This window comes from Homalodisca vitripennis, chromosome 6 (genome assembly GCF_021130785.1).
Source record: "Homalodisca vitripennis isolate AUS2020 chromosome 6, UT_GWSS_2.1, whole genome shotgun sequence".
NCBI lineage: Eukaryota > Metazoa > Arthropoda > Insecta > Hemiptera > Cicadellidae > Homalodisca > Homalodisca vitripennis.
In genome coordinates, this window is record NC_060212.1 from 63,969,230 (window position 1) to 63,987,355 (window position 18,126).

The 18,126-nt window shown below is 31.9% G+C and overlaps 1 protein-coding gene and 1 long non-coding RNA gene across 3 annotated transcripts in view; one reads left to right on the forward strand and one right to left on the reverse strand.

The window, feature by feature from the left end:
- The window catches only part of LOC124364396 (RNA polymerase II-associated protein 1-like), a 72,120-nt gene extending 67,775 nt beyond the window's left edge, over window positions 1-4,345 (forward strand). For both annotated transcript variants that reach the window (XM_046819838.1, XM_046819839.1), the window contains exons 22-24: window positions 147-225; window positions 2,713-2,846; window positions 4,230-4,345. In XM_046819838.1, coding sequence (XP_046675794.1) covers window positions 147-225; window positions 2,713-2,846; window positions 4,230-4,271 — 255 coding nt within the window. In that variant the 3' untranslated portion in view covers window positions 4,272-4,345. The remainder of the gene's footprint in view (window positions 1-146; window positions 226-2,712; window positions 2,847-4,229) is intronic.
- Window positions 917-18,062, reverse strand: LOC124364397. Its single transcript, XR_006922601.1, has 3 exons — window positions 17,821-18,062; window positions 2,112-2,118; window positions 917-927 (listed from the first exon to the last, which is right to left on the reverse strand). It is a non-coding gene; the product is annotated as an uncharacterized LOC124364397 (long non-coding RNA).
- Between the last annotated feature and the right edge of the window lie 64 nt (window positions 18,063-18,126).

Here is an 18,126-nt window from a genome sequence, read left to right on the forward strand (position 1 = left end):
TATTATGTATACTAAGTTTTACTTTGTCTCTGTACAGTGTCAACAAAATTTAGAGTTAAGATCGTAATTTATATTTAATAGATGCACAGTTTCATACTTAAATACCTGTAACATCTGTGATTACTGGTTTTTGTCTTGTCCCATAGGTGCCCCTGATAAAGTACCTGGAACCTTGTGAAACCGATCCGGACCTTCTGTTCATTTACTTGAGTGCCCTCGCTCAAGGTGAGCTCTTAGATATTGTGTTTTGAGAATTTATACACTTTGTTTTACATGTTGTCACATAACAGTAAGGTTAATTACCTTATGGTAGATGACATGTCAATTTGTTAAAAACCACCTTACCTAAATTAAAATATAAATTAAGTATCAAATATTCATTGTGTAGATGAGACGCATAGTAATAAAATTTAAACGTAAAACATTAACCACTAAGCATGAAATATAAAAATAGACAGCAAACAGTAAAATACCTAACACAACATAAACATATTGTACAATTTAAATAATGATTAACAATTTATTGCTTTTCAATTAAGAATTCATTTACACTTTAAAAAGTAAAAACACTTTTCCAGCAAACAGCCTTATTTTTTCTTTAAAAACCTCCAAACAATTCTCTAATTTGGTAAATTATTATATTTGAAAATTATTATTATTATTCTCCAATTATGGGCAAATATTATAGAAACGAATTTCTCCATACTCAGGCAATTTCTCAAAGGCTTGTGTTTTGTGTAAAGGATAAATAAGAGTACTATTGGGTCTGGTGTAATTATTACGTATATTGGAGAATGAATTGAAATTTGCTGTTTTGTATGATAATAATCAGTGTCTGTGAGAAAGAGCAAGAATTTTCTTTATTCCAAAACATAAATTGTGATATATTAAATGAAAACACCAACTGTATATGAATAGCGTCTGTATCTATAAAAGTCTAAATTTAAAACAAAAAATAATTTTAAAACTAATATTTACAGTTAGTTAATTTTTAAGTAGTTTTTTTTACTAATTGTTAAAGAATAATTCTTCAATTGGGTATAGAGCTTTATTTGTGAAATTTTACTTATCAACATTTTTGCTATTGTCATTTTTATTTCTTTGGTTTAAACAATTAATACATCTTTTCCCTATACATTCTGTTCTCATTTCATAGAATTTCAAATTATGTTTGTCAATGTTGATTTTTTTAATTATATATAGTCATGCGTTACTTACTGTTAACCAATATGTAAAATAACTTTTAACATATTTAATGATTTCCATAATATAAAGGCTATACATTTTTGGGATTCTCACTAAACAGGTGTTTTACTGAATCTCGTCTATTCGGGTTTAATATTATTCTAACAGTTTTTTTTTTTCATTTTTTTCAAGATTTTGTGTGGATATTGCTCCATTATGCTAAATGTGAGTGAATGAGTGCATAATACATTTTTATTTTAGAGCACTTTGGTCGCATAACTTTGACATGTGCCGTAAGGCGTAGATTCCAGATGAAATGTTATTTAATAAACTGTCAACATGTTTATTCCAAGGAAGGTGTTAATCTACGATTAAACCTAAAAATATTGTTCAGTTTTCTTGCGTGAGATCATTGCTAATTATAAGTGTTGGTTTATTTTTGTTCCAATTTTGTTTTGTCTAGAATTTTATAACATTGAATTTTTTTTAATTCAGTAACGGATTATATTTTTTAAGAATTCTCCAATAGCTGCTAGCTTAATATAGGCAGAAATCTTCAACTTTTCCTTTGAATGGTGTGTGGCGTTAATACGATTTTCGTGTCATCGGCATATTTACACATTTTATTCCTATTAATAATTTTGGTTATCCCTCCAAGGTAGCAAATAAAAAATAGAGGTCCCAATATTGAGTGTTGGGGAACTCCGTACTTGACTGTTTGCTGGGCTAAGACGACCTCCTTAAATAAGTGCTGTCCTTGATATTTTCTGTTAATTGTGTTTCCACATACTGTTGCCTATTGTTAAGATAGGAAGTAAACCAATTTAGTTCTTTTTTATTATTTCTACATTTATTACTTTGTTTAACAACAGGACATAAGGTACACTGTCAAAGGCACTTGATAAATCAAGGAAAATATTTAAAACTTTTTTTCTGGCATCAACTGAATTTATTATGTTTTCAATGAATTCCATACTAGCTGTAACAGTAGATTTGCCGGGCAAAAACCCATGCTGTTCTTCATCTAATAACTTATTTTACTCTAAAAATTTAAGTAATTGATTATAAACACGTTCAAAGATTTTTGAGAAGGAGGGTACAATTTTGTTGAAACAAGTACCGTTGGAATTGTAATGAAATTGTTCAAATAGTCGGTGTCTAGTGGATGTTTGATAACTATACTGGTTTTTTTGTTATTTGACTAAAAACATTTCTACAGACAGCATTATGTTATTATTAAATAAAATATCACAATTACTTTTAAAAACTTTTCCTGTTTTGTACTCAAACCTATGTGCCAAATTTTGTTTCTTTAGCTAATTAGTTTTAGAGATAATATTTTTTTATAAAAAGTACAAAATGGCGGCTAGCGGCTAATAGATAAATTTCTCAATTTATATTTATATGATTTTTTTTTGTTTGAAATGATGATTACTATGTTTGCTAGTAGCATAATGTAAATATATATATATACTGGATAATTAATACATTTAAAGTATGAAAATAGTAATAAGCAGTGTTTTGCAGGTAGAGTGAAAGAGACATTCTGCCCGGTGTTATACAGAGTGGCCGTGCATCACGTGTGCACATATATCTCTCGATACCCTGACCTACCTGCCACCAGACGGCTGGCACAGATGGTTCAGGCTCTGGGCAATCAGGTACTGCATATCAGGACATTCCAGCTGTTATAGACTATATAGTGTTGACCCCGTAACTTAGTAATTTTGATTTCATACTCATAAAACATTTGATTGTTCTTTTAGTATATAAAATACTGTTTTGCTCTTACTACACTTATTTTTTTGAGTCTAGTTTTTTATTACTTTTGTAAGGTTTGTATGATAAGTAAAAGAACTGTTTTAAATTCAAACAATCAGTATAAAAAGAACATAAACAATTGAATAAATTATAAACTTTATAACAGTAGAAAAACAAATATTAAATTAAATTTAAAAGTTCATGTTGCAATGTCCTAGGTAAGAAAAGTAAGTATAGCATCGAGAAATAAAAGAATATTCCTTACAACCAATTGCGTCAATAAACTTCTCTCTACTGGCACCTTCTTACCACGATAAAGTTACTCATACCTTAGCTGTGGCGGGAGGGGTTGATTCAATGCGAATGTTTTATTAGCTTTGTGTGTAGAAAACTCGGTTGCTCTATTGTGCCTTGGGATCGTTTTTATAACGTTGTGTGCACTCAGTTATGTACTTGATGAGACAATGAAATATACTATTTTTGTAGTCTTGTTTGTGATTAATTGTTCTTTTAGTATATAAAATACTATTTTTCTCTTACCACGCTTAATGTTTTGAGTCTTTTTTAATCAATTATATTTAATTGGTTTCAAGAGAATTGAGGTCATGAAGTGAATCAACATACAACTTTTTTGGCTTTAGTTACTGCACAAGTGGTGTAACTCCCAACTACGTCAGCTGCACTGTCAGCTGGTGGAGGGCATCTCTGACAGGAGGGCAAGTGCTACTATCTGTGTGGTGTTTAAAAGAATAGGATTTACGCCACTAGAATGGTAGGCGTCAAACAGAATGTTTAACTCATAAAAACGAAAAAGTGGAGTTACACCACTTGTGCTTTTAATGGACTCATAAATCTGTATATGGAAGCCTTACAGATCTACCATATACTGAGTCAGTTCATTAGCTTGGACCAGGAATGAGGAGGGGTGGAGGTAGAGAGGGGTAGGTGAGATGTTAGGCTTTGCTGTCAAAACTTAAAGTAAAAGAATTTTGCAGGTCTGCTCACCAGAATCGGCCGGGATTCTAATGCAGCCAACACAAACACCTGCAGAAAAACGCTAGACACAAGTCGTAGCCTGATTCCATCAAAGGGGCCAATTGTTGTTAAAATTTTACTGTACAGTACAATTATATGGAACAGGAACCAGCTACATGGGCATTATTTTGTTCTGTAATGATGTCTCTGTCCTCGGACATGAATACAATGAAGATTATTCTTAATTAAAATGTTATTATGAAATGAAATTAGACAGAAAACTGACTTGATGTTCTCTTTTGTTTCAGGAACTCAAGAGTTTACTGATGAATTACCATGTCTCAAAATAGTTTTTAGCCGTAGTTTTGTAAAAATGTTTTATTTTATAATAAATTTTGTTTTGAAGAAAAACTGCTTTTGTTTTTAAAAAAAAAAACATGTGAATCTGGTGAAATTCAAGTTTATGTTATAAAAGAAAAACATTTTTAAATAGTTTTAAGGAGTAAATGTAGGTTTAATAGTTGGTAAGCAGTTTACTTTGTGGAACCAGAAGAACGAATATTTGAGTCTGCAGGTCTGGTATAAGAGTTACCAGTCTGGCTAGTTAACGATGCTGTTTAATATACCCGACCAAAAACAACCAGTTTGAATAATTTGTTTTGTATATCATGACATGTTTCCCTGTTATCTCATAAACAAGCCTTTATTATCACAGTGAGGAGAATTAGTTGTTTGTGTGAATGACACATTTGCAATTTTCATCAGCTTCTCTATTTTTATTTTATTTTGGTAAAGAACTTTAAAATAAATGAAGTAAATATTCCTGCACTTTTATATTTATTTACGTGATTAAATTTTTAAAATGTACTTTGTTGAACTTTGTATTGGATGTAAAAGTTGTGTTGGGAGGTGTATATACATCCCTTATCAATGTAAATACAGTACTCTCACTAATCCTATCAGGCCACGGTATTGCCTGATCAGCGATAATGCTGGATTATTGGGAGGCCATCAATAAAAATGCTTAAAATGTACAAAATGTGTGTTTCATTACACCAATACTATTCAAAATTACTATTTATACTTGGGTACTAAATTTAAGTGAAAGGCACTAAAACATGTTTTTTCTTTTTACATATGTAATGGTTTTTATCAGTGCTGTACCACACTAGAAGTAAACATAACCTTAACTTACGGTGCGATAGGTATAGTCCATTGGAGTAATACAAAAACTTTCTATTTTCTTTTGTTTCTTGGTTTGAAAATACAATTTTAACGCTTTCTCTCGAAGCCTCTTTAAAACAAAAATATCACCAGCAGACACTTCAAAGTTGCAAAGGCATTCATTGCAGCATTAGGCAAAATCTGGTAAAATAAACCACTCTTATCTGCGTTATAAACTTGATCGGGAGTTAGGTCTAGTTCCTCAATGATTTGCTTAAACTTTTCCTTGACTGGTTTGACTGCAGCAACATCACATTACAGTTTTTCGCCCGTCGTACTTAACAACCAAATCCTGAAATGCTTTTTTAATTTTTCTAACCACCCTTCACTTGCTTTGAAATTGTTTTTTCTATATTATTTTCTCATAGAATACCTTTGCCTTTTCTTAAGAATCTGCCCTGAAATTGGTTATGACTGTTTCTTCAGTATGACCTCAGGATTTAACCAGTGTGCCCATGAGCTAATTAAAAAATGGTCCAATGTTTAAACACTTCGATTTTTAAACGTCAACAATTTTCAACCAGATTTTATATATGCTCTTGTGGCTATTATTTGAGACTGTAGTTTCAGTATTTAGATAAATTTCCATTAATAAACAGTGTGAAGCTCCTCCTAACCACCTTAGATCAATGTTTAAATGTTTTTTAACTAATATTTATACACTTTAGATTCTCTTATTAGGTGTTTTGACATAATGTTTGTTTCAATGATTTGTCATAAAATATGTTTACAAATATACACACATATTGGTTGAATTAAAAGAAATCAAGACAGTAGCGATTTGTTAACAAGTTCCAATATGATTTCAAGTTGAGAGCCATTTTAGATGTAATCTAATTAGTATGAGAATGTAACATGGTAGTCATCACGGCTGACCGGTATCTTTTATTTCTTTATTTCCAATGGACAAATGTCCAATTTTAACAGTATTGATGGTTAACTCACAGCAATAAACATGTAATAAATTAAATTTAAATAATAACTATACACTTCCACAATGGTGGATAGTAACAAAATATATATCTAATGTTTTTCAACAAAAAATAGGCAATAGTAAAAGAATCACATTCAAAGATTCAATAAATAAATAGCAAATATCATAGTACGGTTAAAAGGGAAATAACAGGAAAACAATTAAATTATGCAACAATCAACAATACAATAAATTGTCTTTAGAAAATAACAAAAACAAAGCCACATTTTTTTAAGGAGTGATAACTTACACACAAGTCACTCCAACTGCAACAGAGTGAATCCTACACAAGCTTTGGGGAACAGGAGAAAAAGTCAAGGCAACTAGAGAGTGCGGTTACCCAGCCGATGTATCCGATCCAATGTGCTGTTGGACTCCAGGAAAGCTAATGAGTGGTGCCTTCTCTCAAACAACTCCAAGGATCTTGTACGCCAACGGCACCTTCTGACCTTCGAAGAGTTTAATTTTAGGGCTTTTTCCAAGTCGGAGACTGGTACTTCATTATAATTGTATTCCAACCTGTAGCCAACAATTCTAACAAATTTTCTCTGGACTCACTGGAGTTTTTGTCTACAGTAACCCTGATGAGGGGACCATACAGAGGCAGAATATACCGAAAAAGGGCAGATGTGCGCACACTATTTGGCTCTTAATGAAATTGGATTGTTTAGTTGGCGAAGACCAGTGACAGCATTCCGCATATTTAAAAGCCTTGCTGCGCCCAATACGCACATCTGCAATAGGACTTAAATCATAGCAGAGAAAAACTTCTAGGTCTTTTACTGGTGACTGCCGGTTCAGTAGATGACCACGAGTCTCTGTAATAAACTAAAATAAACTTAATCATTTAATAAATGGGTGTGTTTTAAATCTTAATTAGCTTATTATCTAAAAGAGTATTTAATTCCTTCAATAAAATGCTCAAAAGGTCATTTAAGTGTTTTAATATTTTTCAGAATAGATTGGGTTTGAACAAAAATGCAACAAAATTTCATTTTAGACTTGTTTTTTTTTTCTCAATACAAAACCTGATTATCACCAATAAAAACATTACACCCTAAAATAGGTGAAATATTTTTGGCCTTTGAAGGGATAATCATTTTTGGCTAGTAAAGTGCCTACTATTCATTGGTTGGTGTGAAAAATCTCTAAGTGCAGTTTCATCACAACGTTTTTAGTATAATTAAGTTAAGTAACCAGGTGAAGTGTTAGAGAGGGCTTCTTAGCCCTAACTTCGCCTGGTAAAATAAGACATTCTTTACTTTTTTATATTTAAATTTTATCAAAACAGGATATTTTAAATCGATTAACGACTTTTGTCTTCTAAAAGTAATACTGTATACCATATCAATGATTCTATAAATACTGTGCACTATTAGAGATGTAAACGGTTAGAGCAGCAAGAAAGACCAAAGCAATTGACGACCATTCTTGGTAATAAGATGAAAAATGAATCACTAATAAAAATAACACCCTAAAATTGTTGAAAAATATTTTTGCCCTAAAAGGGTTAATAATATTTTTAAATTCCATCTAGAGAACCTCAATCCTCAGACTCCTGCCCACCCACTTAAGGATGGGAACCAAGCTCCCCCCAGAAAAAGATCTGTAGCTACGCCAATTATATGATATAGGATAACAAAGCAAAATATCACAATTGATGGAAAAATTAGTTTATTACATGCTTAAATAATTTTAACAACACATTTTTAAGTCAATTTTGTACTAAACATACAAAACACAACTAGAGCAAATAAATTTAAAAACCATGAAATGCTTCAAAATTGTTTCTAAAAAAAATTATATTTACCAATTTCAATGGTTCCTTACTTCCACTAAGGCACAAATATCTAGCACCCATCTGTGCTGTTTATTTATTATAAAACGATATAAAGTTAACAAACCGTAAATATACAATATAGTCTATGGCAAGCACAATTAATAAATCTATGTTTCTACAAATTTTTGTAACACTATTTAATGTAAAGCACAACATACACATGCAAACTGGTCCTTTGGAAATTCATAAAACATATAATTGCAAGAAATGACATGGACCTCATTGTAAGTTTAAAAAATAGCTTTTACTAAGATATATTGTCCTAATATATTGGTCCTTAGTTTAGCTGTATTATTGAAAAATAACTAGACATGCACATATAGTGGCATAATGACTTTTAGTATTATTACTTCATCTTACTAGTAATATATCCACAACTTGGAACAACTTTGTATTTACATAGAGTTACCTTTTGTTTACGTTGCTTGTCTAGATTGATAAATTAAGCTATTGTTAATTGGTGGTATGTGAGATACGTGTTCCAGTAGTGATGGTTTTAAGTATCCAACTGAATTAGGAGAGTCTGAAGCCCTACTAAGATTTTTGAATACTGACCTACGCAATTGTGTTTTTAGCTATTAAACATTGTAATTTCTCTGTTTGCAAGATTTTGGGTGTGAATTAACTTATAAACACGCAATAACTTGTAAAATAATATACATAACCCTTTTAGTGCATCTACCTGTGTGTGTGTATGCACTATTATGTATATGGGATGTGCGCACACTATTTGGCTCTTAATGAAATTGGATTATTTAGTTATAAACAATCCAATTCAGGTGTGTGTGTCAGTTCTCTTGTGTTATAGTTATTGGTACTGCTGACTGTAAATTATGATTTGAATTATCAGGGCTGTAAGTTATGATTATTTTCAATGGATAGGAAAATCAAGAGCTTACATATAAAAGGATTTACTGATTCAAAAGACACAAAAAATGTGTTCCGTTATGCGTTCTTAGGTGTTTCTTTTAAATCAGTGTGCCATTGAAGGAAGGCAAAAATTCTTATTTTTCTTATTCAATAAAAATAATAATAGCTGCAAATTATACTATTTAATTCTAAAATTATTAGAGTAACAAGATTGGTTTATTCAATTGCAGCTTGCCAGTGACTGACAAAGAAACTGGCATTGTTTTTTTCCATTGAAGTGAAATACGCCAACATAAGTTTGGCTGTTTTTTTTTTCCTTGGGGCGGCCTACTGCCATTCACTTAAGCCTCAAGGGCTTTTTGCGCACCCCGGAAACACACCATGAGGCCTACCTATAATTTATAGTCCATAATTTCAGCAGTTCCACAAACTGCCGAAAACAACCTATCAGGTCCTCCTGGGGAAATTCACCACCCCTGTCCAAACTACCAAAGATAGCATACCGCTCCCTTGCTATTAAAGGGCAGTCAAAGAGCAGGTGCTCAGCAGTTTCATCCTGCTCATTACACATTCTGCAGAGCGGATCCTTCTGAAGGATGCTGACTCTGTGAAGATGCTTCCTCAGGTGACCATGCCCCATGATAAGACCAATAACCCGAGAAGACATTGATCTATTTAATGAGAGAAGGTCCGACGCCACTCTGAAGGAAGGGTGTAATCTGCTCACTTTAACACCATTCTGCTCATTCTCAAGCCCGTATGCAACCTCCACCTTCTCTCATGCTCCGCGCGAAACCCATTTCGAGACAACCCTAGAGGATTCACACCTTGGAACACCGCAGAACGGTTGAGGGCTCGTCATAATAATTGTCGCCGAGCCCTGGTTGGCCAGGGCATCAGCTCTTTCATTTGGGGCCTAGGAAACGGGCTGACCTTAGTTCGAGTGATCCTCAATGAACTGGGAAAGTACCTCTCCAGGGGTGGCACCAACAAGTGTCGCTCAAGACCGAAGGGGGATCCGAATCCAACCAATGGTTGGGCTCGGATAAACGCTTATTTAGCGTCCGGCAAGAGGTGGCCCTGCTTTCGATAGAACCCCAGGATCTAGGCTAGTGCCCCGAATTCAGTTTGGCTGTTTACAACTTGAGTGATTTGATGCTCTGCTTTGTGTTATATTTGTAAATTACTAGTTCTTCTGTGATTTAAAATATTGTGTTGTTGTACGTATTAGTATCCATGTTTATTGCAATATATTTCTTTATGCTTACTTACTAAAACAACTAAGAATTAGTGATTAATGATTAGGAGTTAGGTTTGGATTTATAAAAAACATATTGTTGGTCCCTGGACTAAACGTGTCAATTAAAAATAGGCTTTTACTATCCGTTAAATATTAGTCTTTTCAATAATACAGATAATTTTAGCAGTTTTGATACGATAGTGCCATCATCAGGAATAAAAATTTAAAATTATATCAGTTAATCAGTGGCGTCAATTAATTTAAAGCCACACACACAACACACTGTATTTGCTAACCCGACAAAATTATACAGGCACAAGGACGACTAGTGTTGGACCACTCCTGTGTCAAGGACATTGTCACTATCATTACCAGCTGTTATTGTTCTGGAACTGGTGTATAATTCCATTAAAACTCTCTTGGAACTGATATGGAGGTTGCATTTAATAAGTTCTGTCCATCTTTTTCAATGCCCTATAAATTTAAAATTCTCCCAGCGTACTCAGTAGTCATTCTTTTTCACTCATATGTAGTATATCCAAGTTACTTATCAGTTCTTAGATTTGCATAAAAATATAAACTTAGCATTTTTGTCCTAAAGGCTTTACAAAGTTATTTTAAAAATCCAACATTCTTGTTGCACCTAGAATTTATAATAAATTACCAGACCATGTAATAATAACCCCTTATGTTATTATAATAGCAGTAAAAAAAACTTCAGTATTAGTTTTTTGGTATAGAAGAGTTAGAAACGCTGTTAGGGATTCCCGGCACAATTTAAGTATACATTGCGTATTTTTCTTTTGTTTACGTTGGCAGAGCAAATAGTATACTATAATTTTTGTGTTATTCTGAAGCTGAATTTATGTATATATTTTATCATAATACCATGATGGAACCTCCAACCAGGCTTAATCTTGGAGGTTCTATAATTTATTCAAAAATATTGATCCAATCTTTTTTATTTTGTCTTAAAACTATTAAAGTTTTATTCTACAATACACCTGGCAACAAGACAAGTAAGTTGTAGTTTTAACTGATTTTTAATTTAAAATGGATTAAATGTAATAGTTATTGTACTTTGAGGAAATAAATTAATTCTGCTTCTCTTTTCAGTGTCAAGTGTGAACTTAATTAAGCTTCAACTTTAATAAATAGTTATACAACAAAGTTAGCTCTCACTACCATTAAATATAACTATTGTGTCATCAATATACCTGTAGTATAATGAAATTTGCCCAAAATATTAGGTATTTTTGTAAAACATAAAACCAGAGACCAATCAGATTAGGTATTGTACCTTCCAAGAACTGCAAGTGGCCAATCTAATAGGCCATAATATTCATTCTCAGAACTGTCAGTGGCCGATCTGATTGGCTTTTCGTATGTTTGTCATATTGCAGCAAAACTTGCAATATATTGATATACAACTCAAATTAAAGTGTAAGAAATATTATTTTACAAGTTAATGAAACAAACAATGCTTTATTTCTAGGTACCATTCAAAATCATTGTTGACATTACATATTTTTTTTGGTGATAACAAATTTAAAGTAAATATGAATACTGGTACTAACATTTGTATTGTTTCTGGAAGCATTTTTGTCCATATACATTTGTACTTTTTCACATTTTAAATACAAAATGAAAGTTTATAATCTTGTCTTTTAATTAATAAATGCTGTTTTTGAATTCAATATAGCCTTCCACAATAAATCAGGTTTGCTATGGTCCTAATTGGCTTGTTTTGTAGTACAAGTACTCTCTTGAGATTTCTAGAGGAGACTCCCCAGATTGTAAGGTCATATCTAATACAAGATTCTATTAGAGCATGGTAGGCCATTTTACCCACTTCTAGAGTGCCAACCCATTTAGTGCGTTTAACAACATAGACACCAGTGCTCATTTTATTTACATGGTCTGCCCATGTGAGTCCTTTGACCAGAACTTTCTCCTGCTAAAATGTGCTTGTGTTGTCATGTTAGGGTTTACTGTAGGCTATGGCTTTTTTTTAGAGATGCGACAGATATGTAATACAATTCCTGAGCTGGGTCATTTTAATAAAAAAAGTGTTATGTTGTCTGCATACATTATGCAGCTGATACTGTAGTTTTAAATTAGAGCTGAGAAGTTATTAGTCAAAAAAATGAATAGAATAGGTTCTAGCACGGATCCCTGAGGCACTCCTCTTGCGACTGGTTGAGGACTTGATCTAGACATGGAAGTGAGATCAAATGTAGTATGTTGGATATCTACAACTTGGTGTTTCCCTTTTATGTAGCTGATCAACTATTTATTTTAGCTGTTGTCGACATTCCTCTCCTCTTCTCCTGTACTTTATATCACTCACTATGTCAATAGCTTTATCTATCAGTTGTGCTTCCTTCTCCATTCAACTTGTTCATATGGTGGTCCATACATTTTCTGCACTACTTTATTTTATTTTGTAAAATTTTGTAATTGCAGTTTTATAATCTCAGAGAAGATTTTCATAGCTATCCGACCAGAAAAAAAACATTTGCTTGATTTGAAATATGTTAAGACTTGGAAAGAGTCACTCTAGTCAATTAAGTATGAGAATTAAATTATTCAACAAGTTACTTGCAGATCCAAAACTAGTAAATGTACAAAAATTAAATATGCATTAAATGGTCAAAATTATAAGTATTTACTCTGTAATTACGTATTACACGTTGATTAGTTCCTTAACTGTGATATTAGAAAATTAAGTTTTTAAAATTGTTAGTTTATTATTATAACATATTTGTAATGTTAATAATTTTATTTTTTAGTTTTATTTTAATTGTCATGATTCTTTTTGTTAATTATTTATTTAGATTTGTTATTAATTTAGATGACGCTTATTGGTCATGGAAAGCTTTGTGATAGCTATTTTTTATTTTCTTACAATCACAGTAGTAACAACTGAGTATTGTTCAAGTTGAAACACATGCTTTCTTAGTTATTTTTTAAGGCTCTATGTTGTTAAATTAATGACTAAATTATACCTAACGATGTCTATTGCGCTTTTGTAATGTGCTTATTGACTAATAAAGATCTTGAATCTTTCAAGACACTTTAATTCTTCAATTATTACACTATGTTAACTTAATTATTCAGCAATAAACCTACAATGACAATGGTTTATTAACTATTATAAGCTTCATTGTTGGCACACATTAAAAAATATTTAATTAGTATAAACTTTGTTATAACATAAAATAAATCAATTTTTATAGTAAACGGTTTAAGTACTAATGGAAATAAATAATTAACTTTAAACCTAGAATATATAAATGTTGTAATACAATTATTACAGATGTCATAAAACTATTAATATAGTAATAATTGGTAGTTGTTTTTGTAAAAACACAAAACAAATTTAAATGCATTTCAAGAGAAAAATGCCTACATAAGGACATGAACACTCGGATGGTTACGGAGTGGTCAGGTAAAGCAACCAAACAACCAGAGTGAGGGTTCCTGGTTGATTACCATAATTACTTTGGTTTCTTTCATTTTATATTTAGTGTATAAATAAATCTGGCTCCACTTGAATAATGAAAACCACCAACAATTTGGGTCCAGATTCAATTAATATCGCTGTTTTATTCTATTCAAAATATTGGCACACCATTATTACTTACCTATTACAGTTAATAGACAGATTATTAGTACATTTTATTTCTCATGAGAAATAATTATGATAATTAATTTAATATAAATTTCTCCAAAAGTCCTGCAAGAACTAACAAAAGTAAAACAAAATTGGCACACAGTTATGTGTTGTATTGTACAATACAAGATATATATGCACCATAAACAGTTAGCTCTACAGATTTCAAGTATGTTTTTATTTTGTTGAAATATATAAATTAAAAAACCTCAAATACACTTATTACCTAAACCTTTTCCTGGAGCTAAATCATATTAAAACAACTATTACATAATTATGACTATTCAGTTTTTAATGACTTCTTATACTTACTTATGGCATGTTTTAACATGAGTGTTGTGAACATAAGAAAACTTGTCTTTAATTTAAATATGTAACTAATTAATAATGTACAACTTCAAGTATGTTGTAAAGTTTTTGTGAATTGAGAAATAAAATTCAACTATTTGTTTTATTACATAATAATGATCAAAATCTAACACACAACAAAACTCTATAAATCTAACTTCATACACTGATTGCAACAAGGAATAGAACATTGATATATTACAGAAAGCAAAATGAATATATGACAACTTTATCAATATTTATAAGCAATGACTTTTAAGTTTTCTGACACAAGAAAATAAAAAAAACTACTTGTTTCCAAAATTATTACATGAAGAATTTAACTAAACAATTTTCAATACCTCCAACTTTTTGAGGGAAATATCAGTTTTCTGTAATATCATGGGGACGTCCCGCAAGGAGTCAGAAGGAAATCTTAAATAGGAGCATAGGTCAATATGGACATCATTTTAAAGGGCTTATCTAGCAGAGTTTAATGCCGCAAACCGCACTCAAAAAGATTGATCCAGTACAAAATGGCGGCTGTTCAAAGATTTTACATGGTTACATTTTATTAGTAGCCATACCCCAGTAAAGCAAAACTGCAAGCAAAACTGCAACCAAAAGATACCAATTACAGTGGAACATGGATAACTTAAACCCCAAGGGACCGGTGGAAACTTTTGACAATCCATAAATTTGAAACACACAGGGCTGATAAAAATGATTTACTTCATGATACCTATTATACAACAAAAGTCTTGATACTGCATATTTGATTGTTGCTGAAGAGTTTAACAACCTGTTTTCAAATATACCTACTCAGATTGCATTCACTGTATATTTTAGTGCAAATCAAATCAATGTTTACAATAATGTCTCCTATTAATATTCACTAATTTGATTACCAGTGTCAGAGCACGAAATAACAACTTTGATCACTTTGCTTACTTATCATAAGGTTCCTGGCCAGGATTCTGTTACAAATGTGTAGTAAAGAGTGTGTCTTTGGAAATAACTCTATTTTAGTATATATACTTAATAAAATTTTAAGTGACAGTTTTTTCCCACAAACATTAAAAATAAAAAAAATAGTCCAAGAGGACTGGCTAATTCAATTCAAACTATAGACCTATATCATCTGTCAGATTTTCCAATCTTTTGGAAAAAATTACCACAACTAGACTCATTAGATATTTTGGTTGAGTAAAATTGTTCTTTCCTTTCCAATTTGGGTTATGGAAGATTTTAAAACTGAAATGGCACAATTTATTTTTTGTATTTATTTAAATTTAAATAATTTGCAATATACTATGGCAGCTGGCTTGTTTCTGGCTATAAAAAAGGCATTCCACACAGTAAATCATGAATCACTAATACAAAAAAACTGGAAAAGGCTTGAGTAGTATAGTATAGATCATACCTTAGTAACAGACAACTTTTTCAATTGGTATTTTAACAGTAAGTTAAGACCCCATAGAGAGTGGTGTACCCCAAGGCTCAGTTCTGGAGCCAATACTGTTTTTAGTATTTTTTAATGGAAAAATAACTGGATAGAAGATGATACCGCTCTTTCATACAGAGCAGCCACTACACTTCAATTGAGAAATTAAATAGAGCAAGCCTTAATTATCTCAGGCTATGGTTCACAAGAAATAAACTAGAACTAAAGGCACAAAAATCAAAGTATTTGAATTTTTCACTATCTGAAACATTTACATTTATAGTATCACAAGATAAGCTGTGACGATAAATGCAATTTGTAGTCTTCTAATAAAATATTAGTTTTCATGTATCATGCATTATACACTCAAAATTGAGTTATAGTCTTCTTATCTTGTTGGGGCAGTACTAATATCACTCATCTCGTCTGTTGTGTGAGTCCAGAAGTCAATCATTATACTGATGTTTAGAAAAAAATCTGAGAACCGAGTCTTTCCCATTATTTACTGGACTGGAAATCTTGCTCCTTCATCATTTGTTTGTTTTCAAAGTTTTAATAATTGTATAAAAATGTCTAGGTCTAAAAATGTTACAGTTTTAGGAGACAAAGTTCAAGTAAATTTTAAAAGTGGAAATGTATTGAGATGTTTTAGCCGTCTTTGTAAGTTTTACCATATTGCCAGATCATGAAAATGTTGTCTATAATCTCAGCCAAATAAGAGGTTTGTGTAACCGAGATTTCAGAAAATTGTCTCCCAGCTTACTCATGAATAGGTTTTCATAGGCAGGTGCCATCCTAATCCCCATTGTTACCATTAACTTGTGGGTTATTTTGTTCCCTAAATTTTAAAATGATTCATTGTTTGTATAAATGTATGTAACTATACATATAAAAGAGGATGTTTGTATATGACATTGATACTCAGAAACTATTTGACCTATGATCAATATGAAAATTTGTTTGTTAAGTGATTTACGAGTTGTCTTGCAAATTTTGTCCCAAGTTAAAAGAATTGATTTAACTACAAATCCCTTACATATTAGGATCAATAACCATCAGTATTCATTCAACAGGCAAGATGAAAAATGGGTTTCACAATACGGATTGCTCATAACGAAATATTTAATAACTGTTACTCAGTAAAAGGGATTTGTAAGGTACCAGAAAGACTCTTCCAAAGTCCAATTGTAAAATTTGGAACAAGCTTATCAAGTCAAAACTAGCTTTTGGTTTAAATGAGAGATAATCTGTTTAAAATGGTCTATATAATGTAAAACAAAATGCATAATCTATTTAGTTGTACAACTTAAAACAACAAATTGTTTTTTTTTTTTAACTAGAGTGCAACACATTTGTAAATAATTTTTAATTTCAATATTTAATGCCACTTCCTAAAATGTCTTATAATATACCAAGGAATTCAAGAATTGCAGTATAAATTTAAATTTAGATTAGAAGTATCCAGTACTATAAAATACAATATACAGTTAAATTATAAAAAAGTAATTACATGTTTACTTTTATTCTTTTTTTGCATATATATATATACAGTAGAGTCCCGGTAATCCGAGGTGAATGGGACCGAATGTACCTCGAATTGTGAAGAACTCGAATTATACGGAACACTTTGAGAAAAATTGGGTTATAATTAGAACTGAAGGCAAACCAAAAGAAATATGCTTTTATTACAAATACCAGCATTAAGAAATTACTTACAGAGGTCCAAAGATGCAATGTTTACTTAAAAAAAAACTGTCTAGAGTTTTTTGTTTCACCACACTGCAGCGTTTGCGGGGCAGCCATGTCTCTCCACCGCCGCCGAAGCAATAACATGTCTGCCGCTGTCGCCTCTGCTTGCTGCTCTACGTAGTGCAGGGCCGCATCCAGTGCCTCGTAGCCGTCGCTGTGAGTCATTGCCGGGTCTGGTCTCCTGCACACTTTCTTCTTCGTCACTCCCGTCAGCTGTCATGTCTGTGACCATCTCAATATGGTGTCGTCTGTTGTCTCTAACCGTTCGTCCCTACTCATCCACTCTCCAATATCAGTTTGATTTGTCCCATTTCAACCAGGAAGTCTGTTTATTAAATTTATTAACCGGTAGATCGTCATCTTCATCATCATTTTTCAATTTTACACACTCCGATTTTCTTCCATGATTTCTGGATTGTTTCTGGTTTTAATTTCGCTCCAAGCTTCAGCGATCCAATAAATAACATCCTTGATTGTGACTTTTTTCAGGAAATCTTTTATGGTTGCCTCTCCTTCAATTGTTTGAAACATTGATTGCAACAAACGGCGTCTGTACTTTTTTTTCAAAGTTTCAAGTACGCCTTGGTCCATAGGCTGAATGAGGCTGGTCACGTTCGGTGGCAAAAACATCGTGCGTATGCCATCGCATTGCAGTTCCCTTCATCTGGGTGTGATCCTGCGTTATCAAGTGTTAAGATAGCTTTAGAGGGTAGGTTGCTTTTCTTCAAAAACTTTTTGGTTTCAGGAACAAATTCACTAAAAAACCAGTTTTTAAAAATTTGTTTGTCTGTCCATGCGTTTTTTTTTTGTTTGTATAAGTTGCTGGAAGCGTTGAAATAGACATGTTTTTTAAACGCACGAG